A 26,447-nucleotide genomic window follows, 5' to 3' on the forward strand; every position below is an offset into this window, starting at 1 on the left:
GCCTCCTGCTGCTGTTCGATAAGTAAGCCCCGCCCACCAATGGAAACCACGGAACCTGACAAGCTGCCCCATTGGTCCGTCAGTGCGAAAGAGCCACTGATTGGATGAGAATCGTGAGACGTCACGTTGCGTGACGTCCAGAAAAGAGCTTCAACTCGGGCTAACCTTCAAAACCTCCTTCAAGTGTAAGGAGGTTATATGTGGAATAATAAAATAATAAAACCATTTCATTTATGTTCATGCTCAATCGGTATGGATTAAGTGCCTTTTCAAATGCATTACTGACTGCGATATTGTTTATGATTAGTTTTTGTACTGTAATTTGTTTTTATAATAGTGTTATAAGTTAAATAAGTGTTTTTGCCTTCTTGGCTCTGTTTGCGAATAGGATGATTTATTGGGGGGAAAAGATGAAAATACATTTTTATCTATTTTTCAGTCATAATATCCTGATTTCAAAGGTTTATACAGATAGTTAAAAAATCATAAACCTAAATCTTGGTACTGGAATTAAAAAAACCTCAAGGTTTACTTCCCACAATCAAATCTATTGTCTTTGAGATTAAGTTACCAGTAACAGAGAAAGCCTTGATCATGTAGTCAGTCAAAACCTTTCATGGTTGGTGTATAAACATACCAAGAACAAATTATAACCTTTTGATGATGATCCAGATCAACATGTGGACGGTGTAAATCTAATTCTGAGGGGAATGAGCTGCTTGGCGGAGGTCTGGGCTCTCGTTTTGCTTTTCTAGTTTGTTTACTTAATAGGCACTTTTTGTATTATAAATCAGAATGCATTGTTTTGCTACAGTTTTGTGTTTGCTAAACATGGTTTTTACCTGTGAATAATTATGCATTCGTAAAATATATTTTTGTGTGCTTGTGACCTTTAGGCAGAAAAAACATCCATCAGTTTTCTGCAATTGTAAGAATAAGATTTCTTTTTAAATTAAATCAAGAGAAAACAACATAAAATAAGGACTTTTAATTTGAAAAAGTCACAATATCTGCTTCGATTTTGATAAGTCCAATCTATAGTATATGAGCACAGTAATGATAGTATTATTCCATTATTTTAAAGTATTATCCATTTGTTTGACAGCACAAATTCCACCAGTCATAAAAGACGGGAACGGGTATCCATCTATCAGAGTATGGCAAAAAAAAAACTAATAATTTCTTGTACCAATCATGATTTCAGTGCAATTGCAAAGGTATGTACAAACCAACGGGAAGTGAAATGGCCACAGTGGATAGACTTCTGTTTTAAGGAACGAGACAGGAAATATTAAATAACAGTTGGCTGTGAAATCCTGTGTTTCAAACTCGGAGTCAAGGTACCATGACTGAAGCCAGTGCTGTGTACTCTGATGTTACCTTCACAAAATCAATTGGAAATGTCACTGGTGAGTCAGTTCATCATCTGTTTATGTGTCTAGTACGTGTATCCATCTGTTTTCACTCCAGCTATCAGCGCCCGCGTGTTACTTGAGTGGTCGATATCGACAGGTTTCATAGTTATTTCTTAGTTCCTTTTTTTGTACGATCATTGATCGACGTTTCTCCGGAGTTTTGTGTGTTTTATCAACAAACATGGAGTAAAGCCAGTGTCCCAGCCGCGCTCCCCGGTGGAGGCATGTTGGCGGGACAGGTTTGTCGGTTTAAACGGTGATCCTGTTCACTGGAGAAGTTCTACAGATGGCTTTGCATCAGGGTCGCCCTCAAAAAGGAGATTCAACCCGATTCCAATGCTCATTCAGTGTTTATTTATGTCTATCCTTTTGATTGTATTTTTCACATTAGTGCAGTAATCCAACCTGCAAATGATCGGAAGCTAAACTAGAAAAGCACTCAGAGAGCGCAGACCTCCACCAAGCAGCTCATTCCCCTCCTAATTAGATTTACACCGTCCACATGGTTGATCTGGATCAGCACCAAAAGGTTCTAAATTGTTCTCGGTATCTTTATACACCAACCATGAAAGATGTGAATCAGAGTTGATGTGTATTTTTAACTGATTTTTGAATCCATAAATGGAGTTTTCAATGTTAAAATGTAATCTTTTCTACTGACTCCATTCTGGATCAGATCCAGAAGACATTTTTTATGATAGTGCATATCGGACCCCTTTGTGACTTTGTGATTTTTGGTGAGTTTTGTATCTAGAAAGGTATCCGGATCGCTTTCAAAATTTGATGGGCTCCAAATTAGACCAGGTGCCATCTTCAGCAGTTTGTCCGTAATCCTGCTAAACGCAATGCGTACCAGCATTTTTTGAAAGATCACGACTGTATCCGCAATCCAGATCCGATCCAGATTAAATTCTGTGGTGAGATAGAGGCCCCCACCCTACATGACTGTGTCAAATTCCACAAACATTGGTCAATAATCAACCGAGATATTGAGGAGCAAATTTTGAAGCTCCTTCGACTGCAATGGTAATGAAAATTCCGAAGTGATCCAGAATCTCTTCCGGATTATCACCAAAATCTAATCATCTGTTCCTGGTAACATTCCCTGAAAATGTCATAAAGATCCGTCCATAAACTTTTGAGTTTTGTTGCTAACGGTAACAAGAAAAACACGACATAAACGCACGTAGATTTCAGCATCACACTCTTTCGCCGCCAACTCCACGACGTGTTGGAGTCAAGTCTACGCCTGCTCCATGGTCTACAGAAATAAACCGGTAACAGTTGGACCCGGTATCAGGTCAGTGACCCTTCGTGAAACAAATATGAGGTTCACAACGAGGAACTACAAAGCGGAATATAGAACATGATCCATCACAAGTTAATCTGCACACAGCTCACGCGGACAGAGACGTCCTCACAATGTTCAGACTAGATGGAAATAAAACCAGAGTGTTTTTTTCCCACTCTAGTGATGCCCTTGTGTCTTCCTCTGGATGCATCTGCAAACTGTCCCTTCTTGCAGGAGAACAAAGCTTTGTCTCTTTTCCAGTGAGAGAAGCCAACGTAGTGGAGGTGTGGAGAACTAACGCTCCTCTTCTTTTGTGTTTGGCGAACATCTGATGTCGCTTGTTGGGTGTTTCTGTGGTGGGATCATGTCCTCTGTCTCGCTGTGTGTGTCAGAGTTTGAGTGTGACATGATGTATATGCTTTGTTACACTGACTGATCTGCACATATTGACGTCACTCTCATCATCATTTTATTCATTGGTTCTTCTGACCCAGCGGCAGCTCCCTCAGAACCTGAAACCACGTACTCGGACATCAGGATCTTGAAGACCAAGTCGTCCACAGATGTCCCTGGTGGGTTAAAAAAAAAAAAAAACAGTGTTTGTTTAAATGAATTGAAAAGTTAATGCAAAGAAAGGATAGAGTGCTTTTTTTTTAACCTCAGCGTACTTACATGCTGTTTTGGAGAAGTTAGTTTGACACTACTGCTTTTCAAGCCACTGATTACTTCATACGGGAAAAGGTTGAACAACCTGAAACTGACACAAATGTGATTTTCATACAGTTCGGATATGGTTTGTTTCCAGTTGCATGCCGAGGGTCTTTCTTGTTTGTCTTTACCAGACAGGACATGGACATGGACATGGACATGGACGTGGAGCCTCTGTTCAACCGTGCTTTCATTGCTATAATAATGCAGATTTAAAGGGTTAAAATCATCTAGTTTTTATTCTCGTAATCTGCTCTTCATTAATGACATCAGCGAAATATAGTCAGTCCAGCAGGGAGGCTTGTTGAGGGACTGGAAGTAAACAGGAAGTAGACACTGAAAAGCTTGAGAAAAAAGTTTAGCCATCTTCGAAATCGATCATTTTGCAAGCATCCTGCGTGTGTGTGTGTGTGTGGGTGTGTGTGTGTGTGTGTGTGTGTGTCTACAGCATTTGTCTTTCACCACGTTCCTCTGCTTCATTGCAGCCATTGGTTCATTCTCAACTTCAAAGTCTTCCTCAAGTCGACAGACCTTTCAGAGAAACCCTTAGCGGTGGGCTCCTGACATGTAAACATGTAAACACACTGTTTTCTATGTGTTTCAAAGATTCTGAACAACAACCGGCATCACAAGGAGAGTCAAAGGCGACATCGGAGAAGGTTGCCATAGCGATGCTCAGCACTCTTCTAGCCGCTGCTGTCGCCGGGCTCATTTTCACCTGTGAGTGTTCAGTAGTTGTTGGTTTTTTTAATCTGATCAATAATTATAATAATCCCTCAAGAGGAAATTCTTTCCCTGCAAACAAACAAACAAGCACACAAACAACAACAGCAATTTCACATTATAGATAAGCTAAATATGAAGATCAGACATTAAGAAAAGTAATTCTATGTTTGGCTTTGAAGGCTTTTATTGGAAATTGAAATGTTTGGGGGCGGGGCTTGTTTTGTGTTTGCATTCAACAGAAGAATGTGGAAGAAAAAAACGTTTTGAAACGAACATGAGATAGTCTTGCACACACTGGGAACAGGGAATATCAACACATTAACTCTCAGTTCAATACGCGGAGACATTTCTGGTTGAATCATCCTTTGATTGATCACGATGTCAGTCGAGATCTGGCATCAGGCAGAGAATCTGCAGCTCAGAATAAATATTTAATAGAGTTTCTTGTGATTCTCTTCCAATGAGCAGACCGAAGGCGTTTTTAACCTTTAACCTTTAACCTTAACCTACCCACAGCTTATAGAAACATTCAAACCTCGGAGCATCTCCAACAGCTGATGGCTGTGAACACAAATCTGTCAGGTAAGCTCGTCGGAGCGTTCCGTCTCCACAAATCAGGATTTAGACTTGACGGGATCCTCTCCTGAGCGTCTGCAACAAGTTCCCGCAAGAGTGAAATCATTTTATCCTCTTTCACAACAGAGCAAAAATGTGACGTACAACAATGCCCTGAAGACAAGACGACATGCATGGATTTTTCCAAGTACCTATCAAGTATGACTTTTGCTTTTCTTACATGTTTGCATCCTGATAAAGTAAAAAGGCGTTCCTCCGTGTGACACTAAATCTTCAGCGTGATCTCTTCAAAGCTCAAAAATGTCCAAAGTGTCAAAAAGGCTGGCAGAAACGTGGGCGACGGTGCTACTCTTTCTCCAATGAGAGTTTGCCCTGGAAAGAGGCCAGAGAGGAATGCCGATGCCAAGGAGGAGATCTGGCCCAGATCAACAGCAGAAAGGAGCAGGTGTGCACACGGCTGCAGCGGCACGCAGCCCGGGCGCTTCACGCCAGGTTTCACATTTCCTGTTTCCTGTCCAGTTGTTCCTGATGGAGCAGCTGAGTGGGAAGATGGAGACAAAAGACGACAAGTTCTGGATTGGACTGACAGACTCAGAGGAGGAGGGCCTGTGGCTGTGGGTAGACAACTCACCGCTGAACTCCAGGTCTGACCTTCGCATTTTTTATATATATATAATTTTTTTTCTTTAACAAACAGCATTCGAGAGTTATCTGGTTTTTTTATTGCTAAATTCTGCTGTGTCTCTCACAGTTTGGCATTTTGGGCCTATAAGCAGCCAGATGACTGGATGGAGGAAGACAGTGATGGAGAGGACTGTGCGAGGATGGGAGAGAAAGGAAGTCCATCAACAATGAGCAGCTGGTTTGATAAGTCATGCAAAGTGCGGCACAGACACGTCTGTGAGAAACGAGCGCTGGACATTGGCGTTCTAACGTGCGGCTGAATGGTTTTATTATTTTATTTTTGGTTTGTAAGTTAAGCTACTGGATTCAGTTTGTAAATATCTAAACATATTAAGGGTGAAACACAAAAGTGTTGCTTTTATATTTCTGCTGAGCGCTGCTAAATGACTGCTATCGCCTGTGTGCTGAACAGGTCGAGGGGGGGGGGTCCCCAACAAAGAGCAAGCCCATGGTGATTATGATGAATGAATATATTTATGAGATGAAAGGTAGAGAGAAGTTGATTTTGTTGTGGGAGGAGCTCTCTTTCCCCACAATGACATTTACAAGTTGAAATGGTTTTTTAACCAAATAGGAGAGACCGAAATCAGATCTCCTGAGTCATGGGACCTGGAGAAGATCCTTCCCTGATGTGAGGCTGAAGCAGGGAACCCATGTGGGAAGTGACCACCCCCTTGCAATAGCAATGTTGTAAGTGAAACTGGAGTTTAAAAAAAGACAGGCGATGATATACTGTAGAGAACCTGTGATCCAAGAATAAAGAATGTGTTCGTACTACAGCTAAAGAACAAATCCCGAGCACTGACAAGCATGGATGAAACCTTTACACAAGAGGCACTTGAAAGATCCCGTTTAATGCAAAATACACTTCTTTTTGGTAACAAAAATACATGTCTATATAGATTTATAATTATAATCCAGTTCTATGTTGTCTGCGTAAGAAGTCCTTTAACTTCTTGTTCTTTTATATTATTTTTGGCTCATAATTTACCATCTCCGTTCATCTATTCATTACTGAAAGCAAGCAAATGTCGTCTTTGGTTTTAATGTGTTGCTGCGACTCAGCGATAATTTGTTCGTAAACATTCTACAAGATAAAATTTGAGCCAGTATTGAACATTGTTGAGGAATCCTGAAAGTCAAAGACTCGTCCTGGGATTGAAGTCACGGGTACGTCGATGATGATGATGATGAATATATTTATTAGATAGAATGTTAGAGTACAAGTACAGTCACACAGTAGCATGTATTACAGTACAAGTACAGTCACACAGTAGCATGTATTACAGTACAAGTACAGTCAAACAGTAGCATGTATTACAGTACAAATAACGTCAAACATCCTGTCTAAGAGGAGCATTTCAAAAAAGCCCTTGCGGGCTTGTTTCCGTTGAAAGTCCTTCGTACATAAATCATCCACAAAAAACAATACAAATAACAATACAAATAAAAATAAATCCAATATTAAATTACGCAATTGATGCAACGTAACATTAGAAAGACAAAAATAAAATGTTATTACACCGCCAGTGCAAACTAACAATTAATCTAAAATAAATTACACCACTGATGCGAGATGACAATAAATAACTTACATAAATTACAATAAATTACTAAAGCAATTAATACGTGCAACATAGGTGGACAAAAAAAAAGGAGGGGGGGTTTGACCCGGAGAGAGTCGTGATGGCTATCTCCGTTTGTGTCCCCCTGAAAGGTGTATTTTTAGGGCCTTTTTGAAGGAGGCCAAAGAGGTGCATGTTTTGAGGGCGGGAGTCAATCCGTTCCACCCTTGGGTGGCCGTATTGTAGAAAGATGATTTATGTCTTTATTGATATCTTGGGAAATTCACAAAGTACCGGTATATTGTACAAAACAAACCTACTAAAATACTCGTTTCTGTAAAACAAACAAGAACATCTGTGTGGGATCACATGGCAGTCAGCGCCCTTACTATATTAATATAGTACTACATTTACTATATTAATAGTCCTCTGTTCTTGGAGATCTGCATATCAAGGTATAAGAAAAAAACAATTATAAACTCAAAAACAATCATTGAAATGATCGAGGCCTAAATACATTATCCTCTTCCTCCTTTTAATACCTGAAGCAAATGAAAAAAGAGAAAAGCTGTTTTACTGTCCACATGACAATAAATGCTTTGAGTCCGTGAACGTAAACTGTTGAATTCCTCCTGATAGCTGAGCGGTTTGATGATGCAGTCGATCCGGCTGCCATGATTTGAAGTCCAATTTAAACAAACATGACAGAAAGCAACGCATTCTGATGTGTGAGAAACGGCGATAAAACATGATAAATCAGAAAAGAACATATTTATTTAGTGGTTAAACGCAGCGACGGATCACAGCGATTCTTCATCGCCGTCTGACCTCTGCTGGTCCAGAGGTCGCCCGTGCAGCTCTCGGATGGTGAGGATTCGTAAAAGAATGGCCTCTATCGTGCTGTTGTCCAGAGGGGTGGAGGAGAACCACCGAGGGCTGCTGGGAAGACAGGAGCGTTCTGGAAGGAGGTAGAACGAGTTGATTCCCCGGTTTACGGACTCAGAGCTGGAAGGAGAGAAAATGAAGATGGTCACCATGTTTAGAAAAGAGACGGGGATTACATTTGCAGCACACACAGACGAATAATTGTCGATAACTCAAATGATCATGATCAGGTGGTGGACGCAAAGAAAAGACACTCAAACATGTCTAACGTAGATTAAAAAAATAAAATAAAGCTACAAACCATTTGGAGAGGTAGAACTCATAGTGTCTGACTGGACAGCGAAGCGGGTTCTCCGTGTTCTCCTTCATCTCCAGGATGTCTTCACAGTTCAATCGCTTATGCTTCTTGGCTGGGTGGCCGTCTGTATGTAACACACACACACACACACACACAGCTTCTTCTATCCATGTGTTTCGAGACATGCCGCCAAATTCAGACTAATCATACATTAAAAACAAAAAACATTGAAAGAACTGTGACGGCCTACATTTGATTTATTATCTTGTGCGTTCAACTGGACTCAAAGTTAAAAAGGATTAGGAATGTATCACTTTCTGTTGAACCAATTACAATTTGATTTGTAATCGGGGTTGCGTCTCCCTCTGTAGCATGTTGGTACCTGCGTTTGTCTTGCATGCAGATATTTGTGGGTAGAAGCGCAGGAAGGCGGTCTTGCTCTGGTCCCGGTTGGTTCTGGTGTAGCACATGACGTGAGCAAAGGACAGCTGGCGGTGCTGCTCGACTGTGGTGAAGCCAAAGTGTTTGCAGCAGAAGAAGATGAGCGTGTTGAGGAGCACGATGGGGGAGTACGCCCCCAACTGTTTACAGTCCCACAGAAACTCCTCCTCGACACGGGAACGGACGTAACCTGCAGGAGGAGAGGCCCCGGTCATAAATCGCATCACCCGAGTCAGAAACAGCACAAAAGGAGAAGAGGACTCACTGATGGGTGCGACTGAGGGCTCGAAACCTTTAAGGATCTTGGTGATCCCTTCTATGAAGTTGTTGTAGCCCTGATCGTGGAATATGTTCTCCCAACGACCGTTCTCAAAGAGGTACTACAGAGAAATGACAAAATAACAATCAAATATACTTCTACAGCCCGAAAAAGAACAGGTTTGTGTATGTGTGCATGCATCCATCCAGCAGAGGGCGCTAGTGGGACAATATAAAGGTGGAAACACACACACACACACACACACACCTTTAACCTGGTTAACTCCCAGTATCTCACAGAGTAAGGGCCTAAATACCAGTTGTATCTCATTAGCCAGTCCAGAATACTACACTGCTTCATTCTGTATTGCGCGTGTGTGTGTGTGTGTGTGAGTGTGTGCACGTGAACCGCACTGCTCCTCTTACTTGTTGTATGCTGAGGCAGAGGTAAAACAGGTTGTCGGGGGAGTACGGCGCTCCATCGGGCCGCTTCACCTCCGTGGGCTCACCACCCATAGGAGGGACCAGAGGGGTCGGGTGCAATGTGAGCTGGGCGGCAGCCGAAGGCGGGGACCTTGGCGGTCCGACCCTCGGCTCCAGAAACTAGCTCTAGGGACGTGGAATGTCACCTCTCTGGCGGGGAAGGAGCCTGAGCTGGTGTGCGAGGTTGAGAAGTTCCGACTGGATATAGTTGGCCTCACCTCGACACACAGCAAGGGTTCCGGAACCACCCTTCTTGAGAGGGGTTGGACTCTCTTCCACTCTGGAGTTGCCACTGGTGAGAGGCGCCGGGCAGGGGTGGCAATACTTATTGCCCCCCGGCTCAGTGCCTGTATGTTGGAGTTTACTCCAATAAATGAGAGGGTAGCTTCCCTCCGCCTTCGGGTGGGGGGACGGAACCTGACTGTTGTTTGTGCCTATGGTCCAAACAGCAGTTCAGAGTATCCACCCTTTTTGGAGTCCCTGGAGGGGGTACTGGAGAGTGCTCCTTCTGGGGATTCCCTCGTTCTGTTGGGGGACTTCAACGCCCATGTTGGCAATGAAAGTGAGACCTGGAGGGGTGTGATTGGGAGGAATGGCCCCCCTGATCGGAATCCGAGTGGTGTTTTGTTATTGGACTTCTGTGCTCGTCACAGATTGTCCATAACAAACACCATGTTCAAGCATAAGGGTGTCCATATGTGCACTTGGCACCAGGACACCCTAGGCCGCAGTTCGATGATCGACTTTGTAGTCGTCTCACCGGACTTGCGGCCGCATGTCTTGGACACTCGGGTGAAGAGAGGGGCGGAGCTGTCAACCGACCATCACCTGGTGGTGAGCCAACTCCGATGGTGGGGGAGGATGCCGGACAGACCTGGCAGGCCCAAACGTATTGTGAGGGTCTGCTGGGAACGTCTGGCAGAATCTCCTGTCAGAAGGAGTTTTAACTCCCACCTCCGGGAGAACTTCGACCATGTACCGGGGGAGGCAGGGGACATTGAGTCCGAGTGGACTATGTTTCGTGCCTCCATTGTTGAAGCGGCCGATCGGTGCTGTGGCCGTAAGGTGGTCGGTGCCTGTCGTGGCGGCAATCCCAAGACCTCTTGGTGGACACCGGTGGTGAGGGATGCCGTCAAGCTGAAGAAGGAGTCCTACCAGGCCCTTTTGGCCTGTGGGACTCCGGAGGCAGCTGACAGGTACCGACAGACCAAGCGGAGTGCAGCTACCGCGGTTGCTGAGGCAAAAACCCGGGCATGGGAGGAGTTCGGTGAGGCCATGGAAAACGACTTCCGGACGGCTTCGAAGAGGTTCTGGGCCACCATCCGGCATCTCAGGAGGGGGAAGCAGTGCACGGTCAACACTGTGTATGGTGGGGATGGTGCGCTGCTGACCTCGACTCGAGACGTCGTAGATCGGTGGAGGGACTACTTTGAAGACCTCCTCAATCCCACCGACATGCCTTCCAGTGAGGAAGCAGGGCCTGGGGACTCGGGGGTGAGCTCCTCTATCTCTGGGGCCGAGGTTGCCGAGGTAGTCAAAAAGCTCCTCGGTGGCAGGGCCCCGGGGGTGGATGAGATCCGCCCGGAGTCCCTTAAGGCTCTGGATGTTGTAGGGCTGTCATGGTTGACACGACTCTGCAACATTGCATGGACATCGGGGGCAGTGCCTCTGGATTGGCAGACCGGGGTGGTGGTCCCTCTTTATAAGAAGGGGGACCGGAGGGTGTGTTCCAACTACAGAGGGATCACACTCCTCAGCCTCCCTGGTAAGGTCTATTCAGGGGTACTGGAGAGGAGGGTCCGCCGGATAGTCGAACCTCGGATTCAGGAGGAGCAATGTGGTTTTCGTCCTGGCCGTGGAACTGTGGACCAGTTCTACACCCTCGGCAGGGTCCTTGAGGGTGCATGGGAGTTTGCCCAACCAGTCCACATGTGTTTTGTGGATTTGGAGAAGGCATTCGACCGTGTCCCTCGGGGAGTCCTGTGGGGGGTGCTCCGGGAGTATGGGGTGTCGGACCCCCTCATACGGGGTGTCCGCTCCCTATATGACCGGTGCCAGAGCTTGGTCCGCATTGCTGGCAATAAGTCGGACCTATTTCCAGTGCGGGTTGGACCCCGCCAGGGCTGCCCTTTGTCACCGATTCTGTTCGTAACTTTTATGGACAGAATTTCTAGGTGCAGCCAGGGCGTTGAGGGGGTTCGGTTTGGTGACCTCAGGATTGGATCGCTGCTGTTTGCAGACGATGTGATCCTGTTGGCTTCATCAGGCCGTGCCCTCCAGCTCTCACTGGATCGGTTCGCAGCCGCATGTGAAGCGGCCGGGATGAGAATCAGCACCTCCAAATCCGAGGCCATGGTTCTCAGTCGGAAAAGGGTGGAGTGCACCCTCCAGGTCGGGGAGGAGATCCTGCCCCAAGTGGAGGAGTTCAAGTACCTCGGGGTCATGTTCACGAGTGAGGGAAGAATGGAGCGAGAGATCGACAGACGGATCGGTGCAGCGTCTGCAGTGATGCGGACTCTGCACAGATCCGTCATGGTGAAGAGAGAGCTGAGCCGAAAGGCGAAGCTCTCGATTTACCGGTCGATCTTCGTTCCTACCCTCACCTATGGTCACGAGCTTTGGGTAGTGACCGAAAGAACGAGATCCCGGGTACAAGCGGCTGAAATGAGCTTCCTCCGTAGGGTGGCTGGGCTCTCCCTTAGAGATAGGGTGAGAAGCTCAGTCATCCGGGAGGAGCTCGGAGTAGAGCCGCTGCTCCTCCGCGTTGAGAGGGGCCAGATGAGGTGGCTCGGACATCTATTCAGGATGCCTCCTGAACGCCTCCCTGGTGAGGTGTTCAGGGCACGTCCCACCGGGAGGAGACCACGGGGAAGACCCAGGACACGCTGGAGAGACTATGTCTCTCGGCTGGCCTGGGAACGCCTCGGGATCCCCCCGGAAGAGCTAGAAGAAGTGGCCGGGGAGAGGGAAGTCTGGGTTTCCCTGCTTAGGCTGCTGCCCCCGCGACCCGGCCCCGGATAAGCGGAAGAAAATGGATGGATGGATGGTGTGTTTAAAATCCAGGGTAAGCATACGGAGGAGACCGAACCACTGCTGTAGGTCTGAGGCAGCGGATTTAAAATCACGATTTGTTCAAAGCATGAAAACAAGAGCAGAAAACAGTCACACCTTCGGTTAGATGATAGGAAAAAGGAACATGTTTGGGGGATATTTGAAGGATAGAAATCTTTATTTTGAAGATTTGAAATAAAATAAAGGTATTCAAGTTTTGACTGTTCAAATAGTATCACATTGAAGAAGAGCTTTTTGGAAACTGAATGACGTAAACCCATAGATATTGTTATTTGTAAGTGATCAAAGAAAAACTACCGTAATTCACGGTGTATAAGCCGCTACTTTTTTCCAATATTTTGAACCTTGCGGTTTATGCAATGACGCGGCAAATTTATGTATATTTTCCCACTTTCGTTACGAGCCGTGTTTTGTTAAAGCCTATTTATTTTCGTTACGAAATTAACGCCCGCCCGTCCGGGGCTTTCCCCCCGGGCGGGTGCCGTAGCTGGGGAGATCCGCGAGAAGGGCCCGGCGCGCGTCCAGAGTCGCCGCCGCCGGACCGCCGTACCCGGTCCCCGTCGCCTGCCCGCCATCCCCTACGCGGCGTCGGACGCGCCGCCCCGCGGGGAAGGAACCCGCCCCCTCGACCTCCCGGGCGTCCCCACCCCTGCCGCACCACGCTCGTGCGGACGGAGGATGAGGGGCAGGGGGCAAGGGGGACGGGGACACCCCGCCAGGCGGGCGCGCGCGCCGCGCAGCCTCCGACGGGCGGAGAGGGGAGGGCGACGGGGCGACTGCTCCCCCAGCCGGGCCTCGAGCCCAGCCACGCTTCGCACCCCAGCCCGACCGACCCAGCCCTCAGAGCCAATCCTTATCCCGAAGTTACGGATCTGATTTGCCGACTTCCCTTGATCTAACATGCCAGAGGCTGTTCACCTTGGAGACCTGCTGCGGATATCGTTACGAGCCGTGTTCCGTTAAATATCATTTGTTTCAATGTACCGGTAGACACCTGCAGTTTCCGAATATGTGCGGCTTATTTTTGTACAAAATAAATATTTTTTTAAAATTCAGTGGGTGCGGCTTTTTCACAGGTGCGCATAATAGTCCAGCAATTACGGTAGCTTGTGTGTCACGCACCGGCAAAGGAAGGCTCAAGGGCTGCGGTACGAACTGGTTGAACATGGTCATCGGCACAGGAACGTACACCGGCACCGGGATCGGCAGGACTTTGGGTCCAATGTCGTCTGAACATGAGAAAAGAAAACAGAAACAACATCAAACTTCATGCATTCAAAACAGAAGCATAAAAAAAAAAGAAAAGAAAAGTGAAATGGACCTGTCTGTGCTTGGGCGTCGACGGTGTGTGTTGTGCAGGACACGCCTTTGTTGTGGACCAACGGTGTGCACAGTATGGACTTGTTCTTCAGCTCCTTGGAGACGGTTTGAACACCGACCTGAAAAACATGGAAATCATGAAGGCAGCGTCGAGGACTCAAGTTTTATTCTCCTGTCAGCAGCTAATTCATAATCATTTGGCCTCTACCACCCTTGACGGGAAGGATGAACAAGTTCCCTTGTAGGCATTAAACTTGTTTTCTAATTGGTTCACTGGAACGCGGTGGAGTCAGGCATCCAGCTCTGTCTTAAAAAATAACGGCACGTTGCATGAACTTATGTTCACGTGCCGCCTGGAACACATCAGCAAGACATTCTCCTAACATCTGAGCGTCTCCCACCCCCGACTGTGACTTTAGAAGAAAACTGCTTAACTGTCCGTTAAGATAATATCTTGGTTAAATAAAACTATGTGCTTCAAAAACAGATTAATTTACAACAGAGGGACGAATGTGTGGAAAACAACTGAAGTAAACTTACATGTCCAACAACCTTTGTCGGAACGTCAGGGACAGAGACTGTGGAGGAACAACAGAATAACAAAACCTGAGCAAACGGAACAGAAGCATATCAAGGCCTCCATTTCCCACAGGTAAAGGCGCTTCAACACCTCGAGCCTCCATAATGTGTGTGAGTGCGTACCACGCTGTGCAGATCTGACTGAAGCGCTGGATTGTTGGCCCAAAACCCCAGCGAGCGAGATGATGTTCGTGATGACAGGGAAGGATTCTGCTGAGTCAGCAGGCCTTGGAGGTGAAGATCCTGCTGGCAGGAGACAGAGAGGAGTTTGCAGCTTAGTGAAAATCACTGCAAAAAGGCTGCTTCTCCTACACAGGAGCACCAAGGTTGAACAGTTCAGGTTGGCTCTGTGACCTTTGTCTCATGGCACATCACAACAACGACAACAACAACAACAACAACAACAAAGCGTACCTGTGTCGGCTAGCTGGACCTTTTTGCTGCAAAACTGCAGGAGACATTTCAGGTCACAGAAGTGTTTGACATCCCCCAGCATGGCGAGACTCTGCCTGAGCTTCCTTTGGTGACCGCAGGCATCGCACTTAGCAGCCTGGGAAAACCGAGGAGGAAGGAGTCGAGTTACTTTCGTTACCTGTTCTTCCGCACGCCTCCGCCTCTTAAAATAATGCTCTATTATTTACAGCAAATGGAACTATAAAGTTACTAAAACCAACCAACTCCTTTTAAATCCGCGTCTGTAATTGAAACATTTTCTCTAACCTGTACCTCACATTGCATAACTAATAAAAGCACTTACAAGACGAAGGAGCTTGGTGTACTTTGAGTGGCATTCTCCAGAGCAGAAGGTCTCCTTTTTGCCTTTATGCTTTCTTGTCACCACCGTCTTAGAGATGGAGTAACAGTAAGCACATGACTGGCAGTGGCTCCCCCACCTCTTCTCCAGCTCCTGGCAAAAGAGCTCCCTGCAGCCTGGAAAGAATGAAAGAGCTGCAGGGCCCGAACGCTTTTTCTTTTATGTCCTGGATGCATTTCTGCCTCCTTTCTTCTTTTTCCTGTTTTTCTGTTTTACCGTCACTGCAGAAGTGGCGGTTCTCCTTGTCCACCCTCTTGCTTTTGCTGATGATCCCTTCGTTCTTACAATAGTCACACTTCCCCTTGAACTCGTTGCTCCTCTTGAATTCTTCACAGCAGGTGAGGCTACACACAAAGTAAATTTTGTCCTGTGCACAAACACACAAACAAAGGATGCTTGCAGGTGAGAGAAGTCTTCACGTCAACGCATTTACACCAGTAAGTCGACAAGAGATTCAATCAGATCCACTTCAAGGGTTCATCCCCACAGACCGAACCAGCTGATCCACAGGACATCTTGATGTTTCCTCGCGGCTTCTAGTTAGAAATCAGACCCAACGCACCTTTCTCTCGATGACGTTGGGTACAACGTATAAAGGGCACCCACACTGGGCACAAATCAGTTTCTCTGGGGCTTTGAAGAAATCCCCCTGGGTTTGATTGGAGGCTGCCGTCTGGGTGGTGATAGAATTCTGTTTGTCCTGTAGCACAAAAAAAATGTGTTTTTAATAGTTATTGGTTGGCAATTGAAGTCTTCTCCACATATTTAAGCTTAATCCGTACTTCTGTTGGTATTACAAAATCATTTTATAGAGCCAGTCATTAAATGTAATGATTATAGTCTTCTTGAGCGAATCACTGATCATTTGCTATATTTTAAGCAATAGAGAACTGATAAAGACTAATCAGGCATTCATAATGAATGCCCCGTTTCTTCTTCTTGTTTTTTTCCCACTGTGAAGTAAAGAAAGTAAGAAATGGAAAATATTCAGAATGTTTCCATTTTCAATGAATCCAAGCAAAGATTGAAAGAGCCGCAAGCTCACTCGCTCCTGCTTAAGAGCAACGCACTTGAAAACATGTCACAGCATTTCATTTTTAAACATTGGTGATTTCCAGGAGGCGTCATCGGGAATCAGTTTCCACACTCTACATGCAGCAGGGCGTTTCACCTTGAAAGTCATGGCACAGGCGAGAGTGCAAAAGCTTCTGATGGAGTCATCCGACATGGCGAGGTGGCACACCGGGGCGGTCGCCTTCCCACAGTTGTCACAACTGAACGGAACGCCTGTCGAGGACAAACAGGCTTCAGGATAGAAAGTCGGAAACACGGAAAAGCAATCTATCCTCACAAATACTGCAGTCACACAAAAAGACACGGATGACTGAGTGCATTATCAAAAGAACAAGAAAGAGTACCTGCAGTACCAAAAGCACAAACGGCCTGGATCTTAGACGCCTTCACGCAGCTGCTGGCACAGAACAGCTCCACCGCATCGTCGCTGTTCCTGTTTTCAACCATGTCCAACATTAAACAGAAGTTGCCGCACATGTTGCACGGCTGCAGTGTTCGGGTTTTCTGCAAGACAATAGAAATGTCACAGTAAAAATATAAAGTCCAGTTATTTGACGATGCAGAGAAACTGAAGGCATTCAGGGCACCTCTCACCTTAGAACTGGTACGTGCAACAAAAGCAGTGGAAAACATGGAATGATCGCACAAATACAGATGACATTTTAGTTCTTGTAGTTGTATTTGTAGTTGCAGTAGCTGTATTTCTATTTTTTTTTTGTTCCTTTTTAAAATGACATAAGCCTGTTTTAACCCTCCACGTTAAAAAAAGCTAAACATTTCTATTACCTTTCAAGGAAGCTCTGCAAACAATACAAATTTTTATTTGTATTGTTAATTGTGGATGATTTATGTACTAAGGACTTTCAACGGAAACAAGACCGCAAGGGCTTTTTTGAAATGCTCCTCTTAAACAGGATGTTTGACTTTATTTGTACTGTAATACATGCTACTGTGTGACTGTACTTGTACTCTAACATTCTATCTAATAAATATATTCATTCATTCACACGAATGTTCTTTGACATGATTGAAATACCTGTTTGAACTGTGCCGTACATTCTGCGCTGCACATCGTCTTGCTGCCGCCTTTCATCTTGAGCACGACGGGCGAACTGCAGTGGGAGTGACAGTTGTCACAGACGGACACATTATTCATGTTGCAGAAGCGGTGGTAACACGGGTCACTGCAGATCTTGTGGGCAACATCCTGGTGAATGATTTCATGTTTGCTCTGTAGGCAGGTAAGCAAAGGACAGCGTGTCATGCATTATTCAGGCTGTTCGCATCCATGAAAAGCTGGAAAACAATGTCTGCAAATCGAAATCAGTTACAGCAGGCAAGCCAATGGCATTATTACAGTATGGAAATACGAAGCAGAATTTGGTCTCTCCGTCTCTTACAATGCAATATTTGCTGCAAATGCTGCATTGCGAGTGTGATGTGACGTGAACAATGGGAATTCTGTTGGCCATGAGTCTCTTGCAGTTGAAGGAGGAAAGACAAGACTGGCTGCAGAATTCCTTTATCGTCTCCTCAGCATCCACAGGAGCCCGGAGGACGTCCTTAGGCTGCGTTATCGCCCTGAGAGAACCAGGAAGAGTGGATCAGATTAATGTTCGCAATCTATGACGCTAAAAATGTAGTCACCCACAATAAAATACTCAGTGACCCACTGAAGGCAGAAGTGGCAGGTGTTTTTAGCTGGTTTAATTTGGTAACATCTGGAGCAGAAGACGTCGGCGTGGCCCTTTCTCTGAGAAACGCTCTCTCCATCAAAGAGGGTCTTTTTACAGCTGGAGTAAGATGCAGGCAAATCCATGCTGTTCAGATCAGACGACGACGACCTGGAATCCACCGAGGGGAAGACCGAACCAATCTCCAAATCCTCCTGTCAAAAGCAAATACAATCTGCACTGTAGTGACTCTTCCACAGATTTACTTGTCAGTATGATGACATCATCATCGATTTTAAACTGATCGTTGCTTCAGGCAGAGGAACATGGAGCATGAATCTGAGACACGAGCAACTTCCAGATGCTGCAAGAGCTCCAAGAGCTTCACTCGCTCAGTGACTTTGGCTGTATCTGAATATTCCTCTTAATAAGTGATGAGTCCAAAGAAAGCGAGCGGTAAGGATGGCAGCGAGAAGAGAAACACACGACGACGATGAAGCGTGAAATTATTGATAAATGTGACCGTGGTGTCAGCGTAATTGATTTGGCACGCCAGTACGAGCGGAGTACATCGACGATATGTACAATCCTACAAACAGAACAGAAGGACTATAGAATGATCGTCATAATATCATCCTTGTTTTTCTTAAACATTTTCAAGTAACTTTTGCAGAGGTGGCCGTCGGAAGGAAGAAGAGGCAGCTCTAATCGAGGTGCAGAGCCTGGAAGATATTTTCCCTTTCTGAAACTTTTTGCATTTAGTTGTGAAATAAAGTATATTCATTCATTTTCCGACCGCTTCGTCCGTTATCGGCTCACGGGCCAAGCCGCCAGTTGCCACAGGGCAGCAGAGAGACAGCCAATCAGCCACACACACACTCACACACACACTCACGGGCAATTTAGCGTCACCAATCCACCTGAGCTGCATGATTAGGTTGGTGGGAGGAAGCCGGCGAACCCGGAGAACCCACGGGGAGAACATGCAAACTCCTCACAGAGGCCACAAGCCGGATTCGAACCCGCGACCTCCTCGCAACAGCGCTTACCACTGCACCACTGGGCCAAATAAAGTACATACTTGGAAAAAAATAATTTTTCCCTGTCTTGTCGGTCTTGTCTTGTCTAATTGTCACGTTTTGCATTCTTTCATCCTGTCTTTGTATTGATTACTTTATTTCTCCCTTTCATACCTCTGCTCTTCTTTCGAAACCATTCGATATCACGATCCTCGTCCATCTTATCAATCAAGAAGAATGTTTTTAGGACTCAGTTACGCGTACTCGGCTTTATAAGTATAAACATTTGAATGCTAATCTTCCCAACACTTGTCAAGAAGATTTCATCTGTACTTGTGGTATATGTCTGACCTTATCCATTTTCGGCTCATCCTTGATGTCTCTTGCAGGTGCGGAGGAAAATATATTCTGGTCGTACCCTTCATCTGGCTCTTCTTTTTTCTAGAGGAGTGAAGAGAGACAGATTAATTTTCTGTGTTTATGACCGGAGATCAACACTTTAATAGACGCACACCGCACTCACCAAATTTAGCAGTAATGGCGTCACTTTTTCAGTGTCCTTGTCGTCTGACGTCGGGCTTTTGCTTTCTACAAACACGTGAAAAATCAGACGATGGTCTACAGAGGGGGATTTCTCAAACACCAGAAACGCATCCAAATTAAATATGCTGGCCCAAATAATATTGTCTCGTAAACTGCTATCAAAAGTCAAACTCAAGAAGCAACAGAAGATAAGATTGAAGAGTGAAAGTATCAATGAAATACAAATAGGAAGAAAAGAATGTACGGTAGTACCTGAGCCAGTGAGAGACTGAGCCTTGTGTACCAGCAAACATCTGTTGCTACAGAAGAAATCCAACCAGCCCTCTTCATTTTGACTTTCAACCATGTCTGACATCTGATGGGTCGTCTGGCAGGCGAGGCACAGCTGAGGAGTCTCGGTTTTCTGACATGAAATGACAAACGAGAAGCAGAAAAAAGGAGTGAGGCACAGAGCTGGGTCAGGCCGACTCGGAGTGATCAATGGTCGTGCAGGTCATAGGTCTAAAATTCAAGCGTTGTTATTCATCTCTTTACACAAGCAAAACATTCATGATTACATGTGAGCAGAAGCAGTTCAAGCATTTCTTTTATTTTTGTTTTCTAATTATGTTATAGAGCTCAGAGAATTTACCTCAAATAGAATATTTCATGTGAAGATTGAGTAAAATGCTCTCATTCAGCATGAAAACCGTGAAACTCTGTCAGTTTCAGGACACAGGAGAACAGTCAAGGGAAGCATGACCTGACATTCGTCACGGAAAGTTAATGGAATGACAACGTGTGGTAGAAAAAGGTACCGTGTGAACATATATCAGTCAGTACGGAGTTGCAAACGTTTAATTTATCTTTGAACTGTGGCGTTATGTGCGCTCGCATGCCGTCTATCACAAGCAGGATGCTTAGTGTAGCACTGCAAGATAAAGGTGACTAACTCTCATTCACGGCCACGGCGACCGTGTGGGATGATTGGATCTTGGGCGTGGCTTTTTTGATCCATCTGCACAACATGCCAGCACCACTGTGAAGTGCAATTTCTCATGACCAGTTGTCGCTATATTCACACTTCCTGCCATTTCTCTGCGACACTTTAGCCGACGAGGATGTCAAACATGAGGGGACCTTGTCCATGTTGTTAATCCGATCGGCTGTCATGTCGCGTTCAGCTCAGAAACTGTGACGTTACCGAGTTTGATTGACCAGTCAACTCTATTGAAAATAACCCAAAAGATCATCTGTGGGAAGATGAGATGCCATTTTTGATCTAATCCGAGATATTCTATTTAATATTTTTTATTTGATTTTAAATTATCTTAATTTGGACATGGTCTTAATCAGGCACATTAAAAAAAAAACATGCTGGTTAGATTGTCATGAAGTTATTTTCTTAATAATAATTGGAACGTGTAAATGACTGATCTTTCTGCACCTCTTTGAACTTGACCAGACATTCCTCAGTGCAAATGGTTTTGCTGCTGCCTTCCATCTTCAGTGTGAGGTGCTTGTCGGGGCAGATGGAGGAGCACACTTCACAAACGAGCATGGGCAAGTTGTTGACTTTGTGGTAGTTGATGTGGCAAGAATTGCTGCAAAGTCTATACGTCAAAGCATCCAGGTTCACCGCAAATTTGCACTGGGGATGACAGAAATCAAAGAAAAACAGAAAGAACGTCAGAACTTGTCTGCAAAATGTTTCACACAAAACAATAATTTACCCGTTTTTGAGTCATGAATAATTTCTGCTCTAATAACTGTGCTTATTGCTGAGACTGGAGCTAAAGGAAATCCGCTTCTGAATGAGACAAGCACAATAACGCTGATTCAGCGAGCTGGTCCTGAGAGGGCTGTGAATCTGCACTGACCACACGGCTTTAAAATAACTACCGGTGCATGAAGGTCCCATCGTAACCCATAATGCACCCCCATCTGTGCTACACGACATGCGCAAGTGTGGACTGCACATTAACCACACCAGCAGGCCAGCCAGCTGTGTTCTTACAATGGCTAATCTGTTGCACATCTCGCAGGCCGTCTGAGGTTCTGCTGGAGTTCGGAGTTCAGGTGGAGCCACTTTCCTCCTGGAGTTGACAGCGGACAGACAGGCATCGCCGCACAACGCCTTTTGGTTCCTGAATTGTCCACAGGAGCAAGGATCATCTTATTGGGCTGCGTTATCAACCTGGCATGAAGAGATCCAGATAGAACTGGGTCAGTTAGGAGCAGAGACGTTAAAATTAGATGCGATTTAAAAGTTCAGAATATTGTATAAGCCTTAGGTGATTGAATTGTATTTATCTACTCTGCCTCGTCTGTTTAATTAGAACTGCTGGTACGTCGACAGTCCTACACAAACGATGAAGAAATTAATCATGTTTTATGTCGGTTGGCACAATTCCCTGCCGTGTGCATTTTCTTTGCCGACCTAGTTTTGTCATGGCAATAAATAAATTCCGTAGACATAAAAATCTGTCCTCCCTCTGGGGTCTGACCCGAGAACCACCCCTGGTATAAACAGCAAAAGATCTCAACTACAATCGCTCCTGTTGTCCGAAGCGCAACACACATCCTGGAGATTTTATAGTCATCACAGAGACAAAGAAAATCACAGAATTCTCATAACTGCAAACACGCAACAAAATAATGTATTTTGTTTTTATAATCTCTGTTGCTTGGAACGGTGGATAACTATAAACACTTTTAGAAAAACCTGCTGACTCTCAATCCTCTTTTCTGTCAGTCTCGACAACAAAAACTAAATAAATCACTGAATGACATTGAAGAGAGGTGGCATGAAGACAAACAGGAAAACTATCCTGCACTTACTGAAAGCAGTTGTAGCAATTTTTGGTGAATAATTTGACGTGGGGATGCCTTTCAGAAAGACAAGAGGTGGAGCAAAGCACATCTTCTGATTTCTTGGGCCGGTAGAGCGTCTCTCCGCATCCCATTTCCTTTTTGCACCGGCAGCAGTTAGTCACATCGACCGTAAACGTGATTGTTGCCGTGTCCATTTCAGCAGCTGCATCCGTTTTGCTTGGAGCGGAGGCCGAGGTCATCCGTTCGTCCTCCTGTGGGACGGATGCACAGATATGGTGCAGTGGTTAGAAGTCGCCAGCGATCAAGCATTAATCCTGAATCTCTTTAATACGGAACATTTACTCACAGTACTTAAACTTTCTGTCGGCTGAGTGCCTCTTTTCCTCTTGTTTTCCAGACTCATGTCTTCTGAAGAAAGAAAGGAAGTGCTGAGAATGGATGCGCTCGTAAGCCACTGTCAAAAACACATCTACTAACAAGTTGAAGACGACGTTGACTCGGTAACACCCAGTAACGCTCCACGGGCTCACCTCACCACACGGCGAGGTCAAAGACAGATGATTGCTACCATTCCTACTGTAATTTGGGAGCAGATGATTTAATGCGCTGTACCTTTGGTTTTGGGTGGCGGCTTGTATGATGTCACACAGGACTGGCTGCAGAAGAGCTCCACGATGCCATCGCTGGTTTTGTGATGAACCATGTCTGACACCGGTCGGGATATCAGGCACACCTTGCACAGGTGGGACGTCTTCATTTTCTGATTGATAATAGTATAAAAGTAATTCTAAATTCAGATACACGATAAAACTCTCCTTCAGTGAGCGCCTCGCCTTGCAGCTCTTTGCAGAGAGCTTTTCTCCTTGGTTGATATTCATTTCATGTTTAAAAGTACATCATTATCATTATTGCATACTCATGAACAGATTATTTTCTCTTTTTCAATCAAAGTGACGATAACGTTCATATTTCTGCACCTCCTTGAACGCCTTCAAACACACGCCACTGCAGAAGCGTTTGGTCTCGTCCTCCAGCTTCAGCTTCAGCGGTTTCTCAGAGCAGCTGGTGCTGCAGTTGTCGCAGACAGCCGGGTCGTCCCGGCAGAAACCCTTCAAGCAGGAGACGCTGCAGAACCTGTGGAGTGAGCCGTTTAGGGTCAACTCGCATGAGGCCTGGAGAAGATAACACAGGAACAGTGAGGACGGTGAGCATGCAAGAAGTTATGGTGAAAGTAAAGAGGTGATGATCTGAAATGTAAAGAGAAATAAAATAGAAATACATTTCCTGTTAGCGTGCAGGACTTGCCGCACGTTGTGCAGGCTGACGGTGGAGGTCGGTGGGAGAACGCGTTGGACTTAAAAGCAGCCAGACAGCTCACGCTGCAGAAGTCCTTCATCGTTCCATTCACATCAACTGCAGCCATGATGAGATCCAGAAGCTGCAGCTCCTCCCTGGCAGAACGACAAGAGACGAGCTTAATAAAATGTCTCCGGTTCATTTGGTCAATGATTTTTGACACCTGTGTAAATGTGATTATCTTAGTAAGGCTCAGCCCAAATCAGATTTTGCAGCGTTTTGTTGTGTTGTGGAAGAATATCTGCACAAACTGCCTGGATAGCGTTTCAGGTTTAGGCTGCCGTCTTAGGAGGGACAACATTCTTAGCCTTTTCCCGGACACGCCTGTGTTTGCTGGACCTTGATGCTCTGACTTCAGCCACAGTCCAGTCCTTGAGAAGCTCTTGCTACTGCATAATCGTGAATCAACTTGACGTGAAGTATTCTGATATTTTGAGATTCGTTTTTTCTATTTCTTTGATACGAAGGCTGAAATATTTTTATTTAGTTGTCACTTCCTAATTTTTTTTTTTGTAATGCACCTGTATGCCTGTTGAACACGACAATGGTAGTTCATGATACTAACACACCCCTCCCTTTGCTTCGACATCTATTTGACACACAGATGGCTAAAAAAGCAAATGCACTGAATGTGTGTTTGGGTGAAGTCATGCACTTTGAGAGGACTGCTGATAGTTTCACATAAATTGTTGAAGATTATTCTCTTACGCAGACAAAGAGAGAAATGGTTGAAAGTTCAAATCAGCATATTAAAGGAATAAACATTAATTGATTGATTCAGCAAACAGCAAGTTTATCTCTGCTGGAAATCAGTGAATGCATGAACATTTGCAGAACAGACATTCATTCTTCATGCTACATGAAGGTTGGGCAAGATCGGTGGTGAAGTACTTCAAGATAAGGTGATTGTTCGGACTCACTTGTGGCAGAAATGACAGCTCTTGGTGACTGATTTGTTTACGGGGAAAACCACAAACAGGCAGACTTTTGAGCAGAAGAGATCCGTGAATCCCTTCTTCTGGAAAGCGGTTTGGCCTTTCAGCATATTCTTCTTGCAGTGTGAACAGGTCATCTGCAGCATCTGATATACAAGAACATGGATGAACACAGATTATTTGATAAACCAAATCACATTTTGCTTCTTCTTGTCATTGACTAAAATGAAACATTATTGTCTTAGTAGATAATGATAATCACTCTTAATTTCCTCTTGCATAACATACTGTCCAATTTCTACAAAACAACTGGAGAACGTAAGCAAACAACCAAAATATTAAGTGACTTCACACAGCGTGGATGGTGCTGTCCAAGTCTCCGGAAGCCACCCCATAATAATTTGAAAGAGAAAATGCATGGTCTTTTAAAAATGTTTACTTTTCTTTTGGATAAAAGTGTTTGCGCACACTTCATCTGGGTAGTTCTTCACTTTAGTTGTAGTAGTTCTGGCTTTAAAAAGATTCAAAGAAGGTTTAAGTATTAATATGTAGCGATTAATGCAGCCTTCACGGGTAGTGTCTCCCTCGAGCCGGTCACAAGCCAGGATAAAAGCAGAGTTGCAGCAGGAATGAGATCCGGCATAAAACTTTGCCAGAATTAAGCATGCAATCGACTAGAAGGTCGATTTGCTGTGGTGTCCCCTGACGGGACGAGCCGAAAGAGGAAGATCTTTTCAGCGTAGATGAACTGTGTCCGCCTACCTTTGCAGAATCAGGTTCGTCTCTCCCGTGGATGGAAGCAGCAGATGATGCTGGACACCGGTCGGGCCGATCTGTCGCTGGCAAAGGAACAGACTGGCAAAGAGGCGGCAGCTGGGAAATGAGGATCGGAGTCTGCAACTTGCCCTTAAAAAAAACAAACGGCACACGAGTGAAAACTGTGGATCCTGTTCAGAAAATGACTTTCATTTCACGTCCAAACAGAAAATCAGGTATTTTTGAGACTGTGTGTATTATTTACATTTATAATTTCCATTTCACAAAATCTAAATCAGATACTCACAATGTCCAGTTTCTGGAGACATATCTTCAGTTCTTTCATTCCAGTCAGCCGATAGTTTGCAGATAATAATTTGTTCTTCATTGCTTTAAGTAATGAAATCAAATGCAGGTTTAAAACCATGTTCATATGCAGCTCTTAGAATGATTCCAGATTCCACTGAGGACCACTTTTAGCTTTAGGTGGAATATCTTAAAAACTCTGGATGGATGTTGAGTCTCGTGAGAATTAAAGTTTTAGATCTTAGTCTCTAGCTAGCTCTTTTGTAATTTCCTGACTTTACATTTGAACACCTAATAGGTCAAAGTTTGCCGATTTACTTTTAAATATTCTAGATTTGGTATAGCCTCAGACATTTTCTCTACGTTGATTTTACCCGTCTCCAAGGTGGCAGAGAATCCTCTGCTCTCTGTGTCCAACCATTTGCTTTGTTCCGTTTCTTCCGCTGCACCAGAATCCACGGCGTCGTCATTGTCTGCACTAGAATCCATGCTGTCCTCGCGGTCTGCCCCGGTGTCCACAGTGTCCTCGTGGTCTGCCCCGGTGTCCACTGTGTCCTCGCGGTCTGCCCCGGTGTCCCTGCCGTCCTCGCGGTCTGCCCCCGAGCTGCGACTGTAAACTGAACTGTCAATCTTCTTAGCACGGCTGCTGTTATCCTCTTTTTTTGTGTCACTATTGCCGTCTTTTCTCTCATTTCCGACATTATCTTCATCACTGTCAATGTCAAATTCCACACTCGTGTCCTCATCTTCATCACTGAAACTCATCGTCATATCGACATTGCTTGTTCTTCCGAGCTCAACTCGGAAGAACTCGACGAGTTGGAAGGAAAAACGAGTTATTTTAAGAAACACGTGG

The 26,447-nt window shown here is 45.1% G+C and overlaps 2 protein-coding genes across 2 annotated transcripts; one reads left to right on the forward strand and one right to left on the reverse strand.

Moving 5' to 3' along the window:
• Positions 1-3,555: 3,555 nt before the first annotated feature.
• On the forward strand, positions 3,556-5,660 carry illr4 (immune-related, lectin-like receptor 4). Its single transcript, XM_068747613.1, has 5 exons — positions 3,556-3,598; positions 4,657-4,722; positions 5,010-5,161; positions 5,236-5,360; positions 5,468-5,660. The coding sequence occupies exons 1-5, from the start codon at positions 3,556-3,558 to the stop codon at positions 5,658-5,660; spliced, it is 579 nt and encodes a 192-aa protein (XP_068603714.1).
• A 2,105-nt stretch (positions 5,661-7,765) lies between these two features.
• On the reverse strand, positions 7,766-26,362 carry LOC137903463 (zinc finger MYM-type protein 4-like). The gene is made up of 16 exons (XM_068747614.1): positions 25,955-26,362; positions 24,515-24,675; positions 17,590-17,770; positions 17,226-17,420; positions 16,534-16,693; positions 16,287-16,402; positions 15,678-15,815; positions 15,332-15,482; positions 15,059-15,231; positions 14,716-14,851; positions 13,525-13,631; positions 9,274-9,396; positions 8,855-8,969; positions 8,531-8,779; positions 8,152-8,272; positions 7,766-7,970 (listed from the first exon to the last, which is right to left on the reverse strand). The coding sequence occupies exons 1-16, from the start codon at positions 26,360-26,362 to the stop codon at positions 7,766-7,768; spliced, it is 2,739 nt and encodes a 912-aa protein (XP_068603715.1).
• Positions 26,363-26,447: the final 85 nt, after the last annotated feature.

The sequence above is a fragment of the Brachionichthys hirsutus genome, chromosome 13, assembly GCF_040956055.1.
Source record: "Brachionichthys hirsutus isolate HB-005 chromosome 13, CSIRO-AGI_Bhir_v1, whole genome shotgun sequence".
Classification (NCBI taxonomy): Eukaryota; Metazoa; Chordata; class Actinopteri; order Lophiiformes; family Brachionichthyidae; genus Brachionichthys; species Brachionichthys hirsutus.

Excerpts from the sequence above, each read along its gene's own strand:
- illr4 (XM_068747613.1), top strand. The coding sequence starts at position 3,556 with ATGGACATGGACATGGACATGGACGTGGAGCCTCTGTTCAACC. Across the intron at positions 3,599-4,656 it reads CGTGGAGCCTCTGTTCAACC|CTTATAGAAACATTCAAACC; the intron begins GTGCTTTCATTG and ends ACCTACCCACAG. Across the intron at positions 4,723-5,009 it reads TGTGAACACAAATCTGTCAG|CTCAAAAATGTCCAAAGTGT; the intron begins GTAAGCTCGTCG and ends ATCTCTTCAAAG.
- LOC137903463 (XM_068747614.1), bottom strand. The coding sequence starts at position 26,362 with ATGACGATGAGTTTCAGTGATGAAGATGAGGACACGAGTGTGGAATTT. Across the intron at positions 15,816-16,286 it reads CCTGTGCCATGACTTTCAAG|GACAAACAGAATTCTATCAC; the intron begins GTGAAACGCCCT and ends TTTGTGCTACAG. Across the intron at positions 8,273-8,530 it reads TGCATGCAAGACAAACGCAG|ACGGCCACCCAGCCAAGAAG; the intron begins GTACCAACATGC and ends TGTTACATACAG.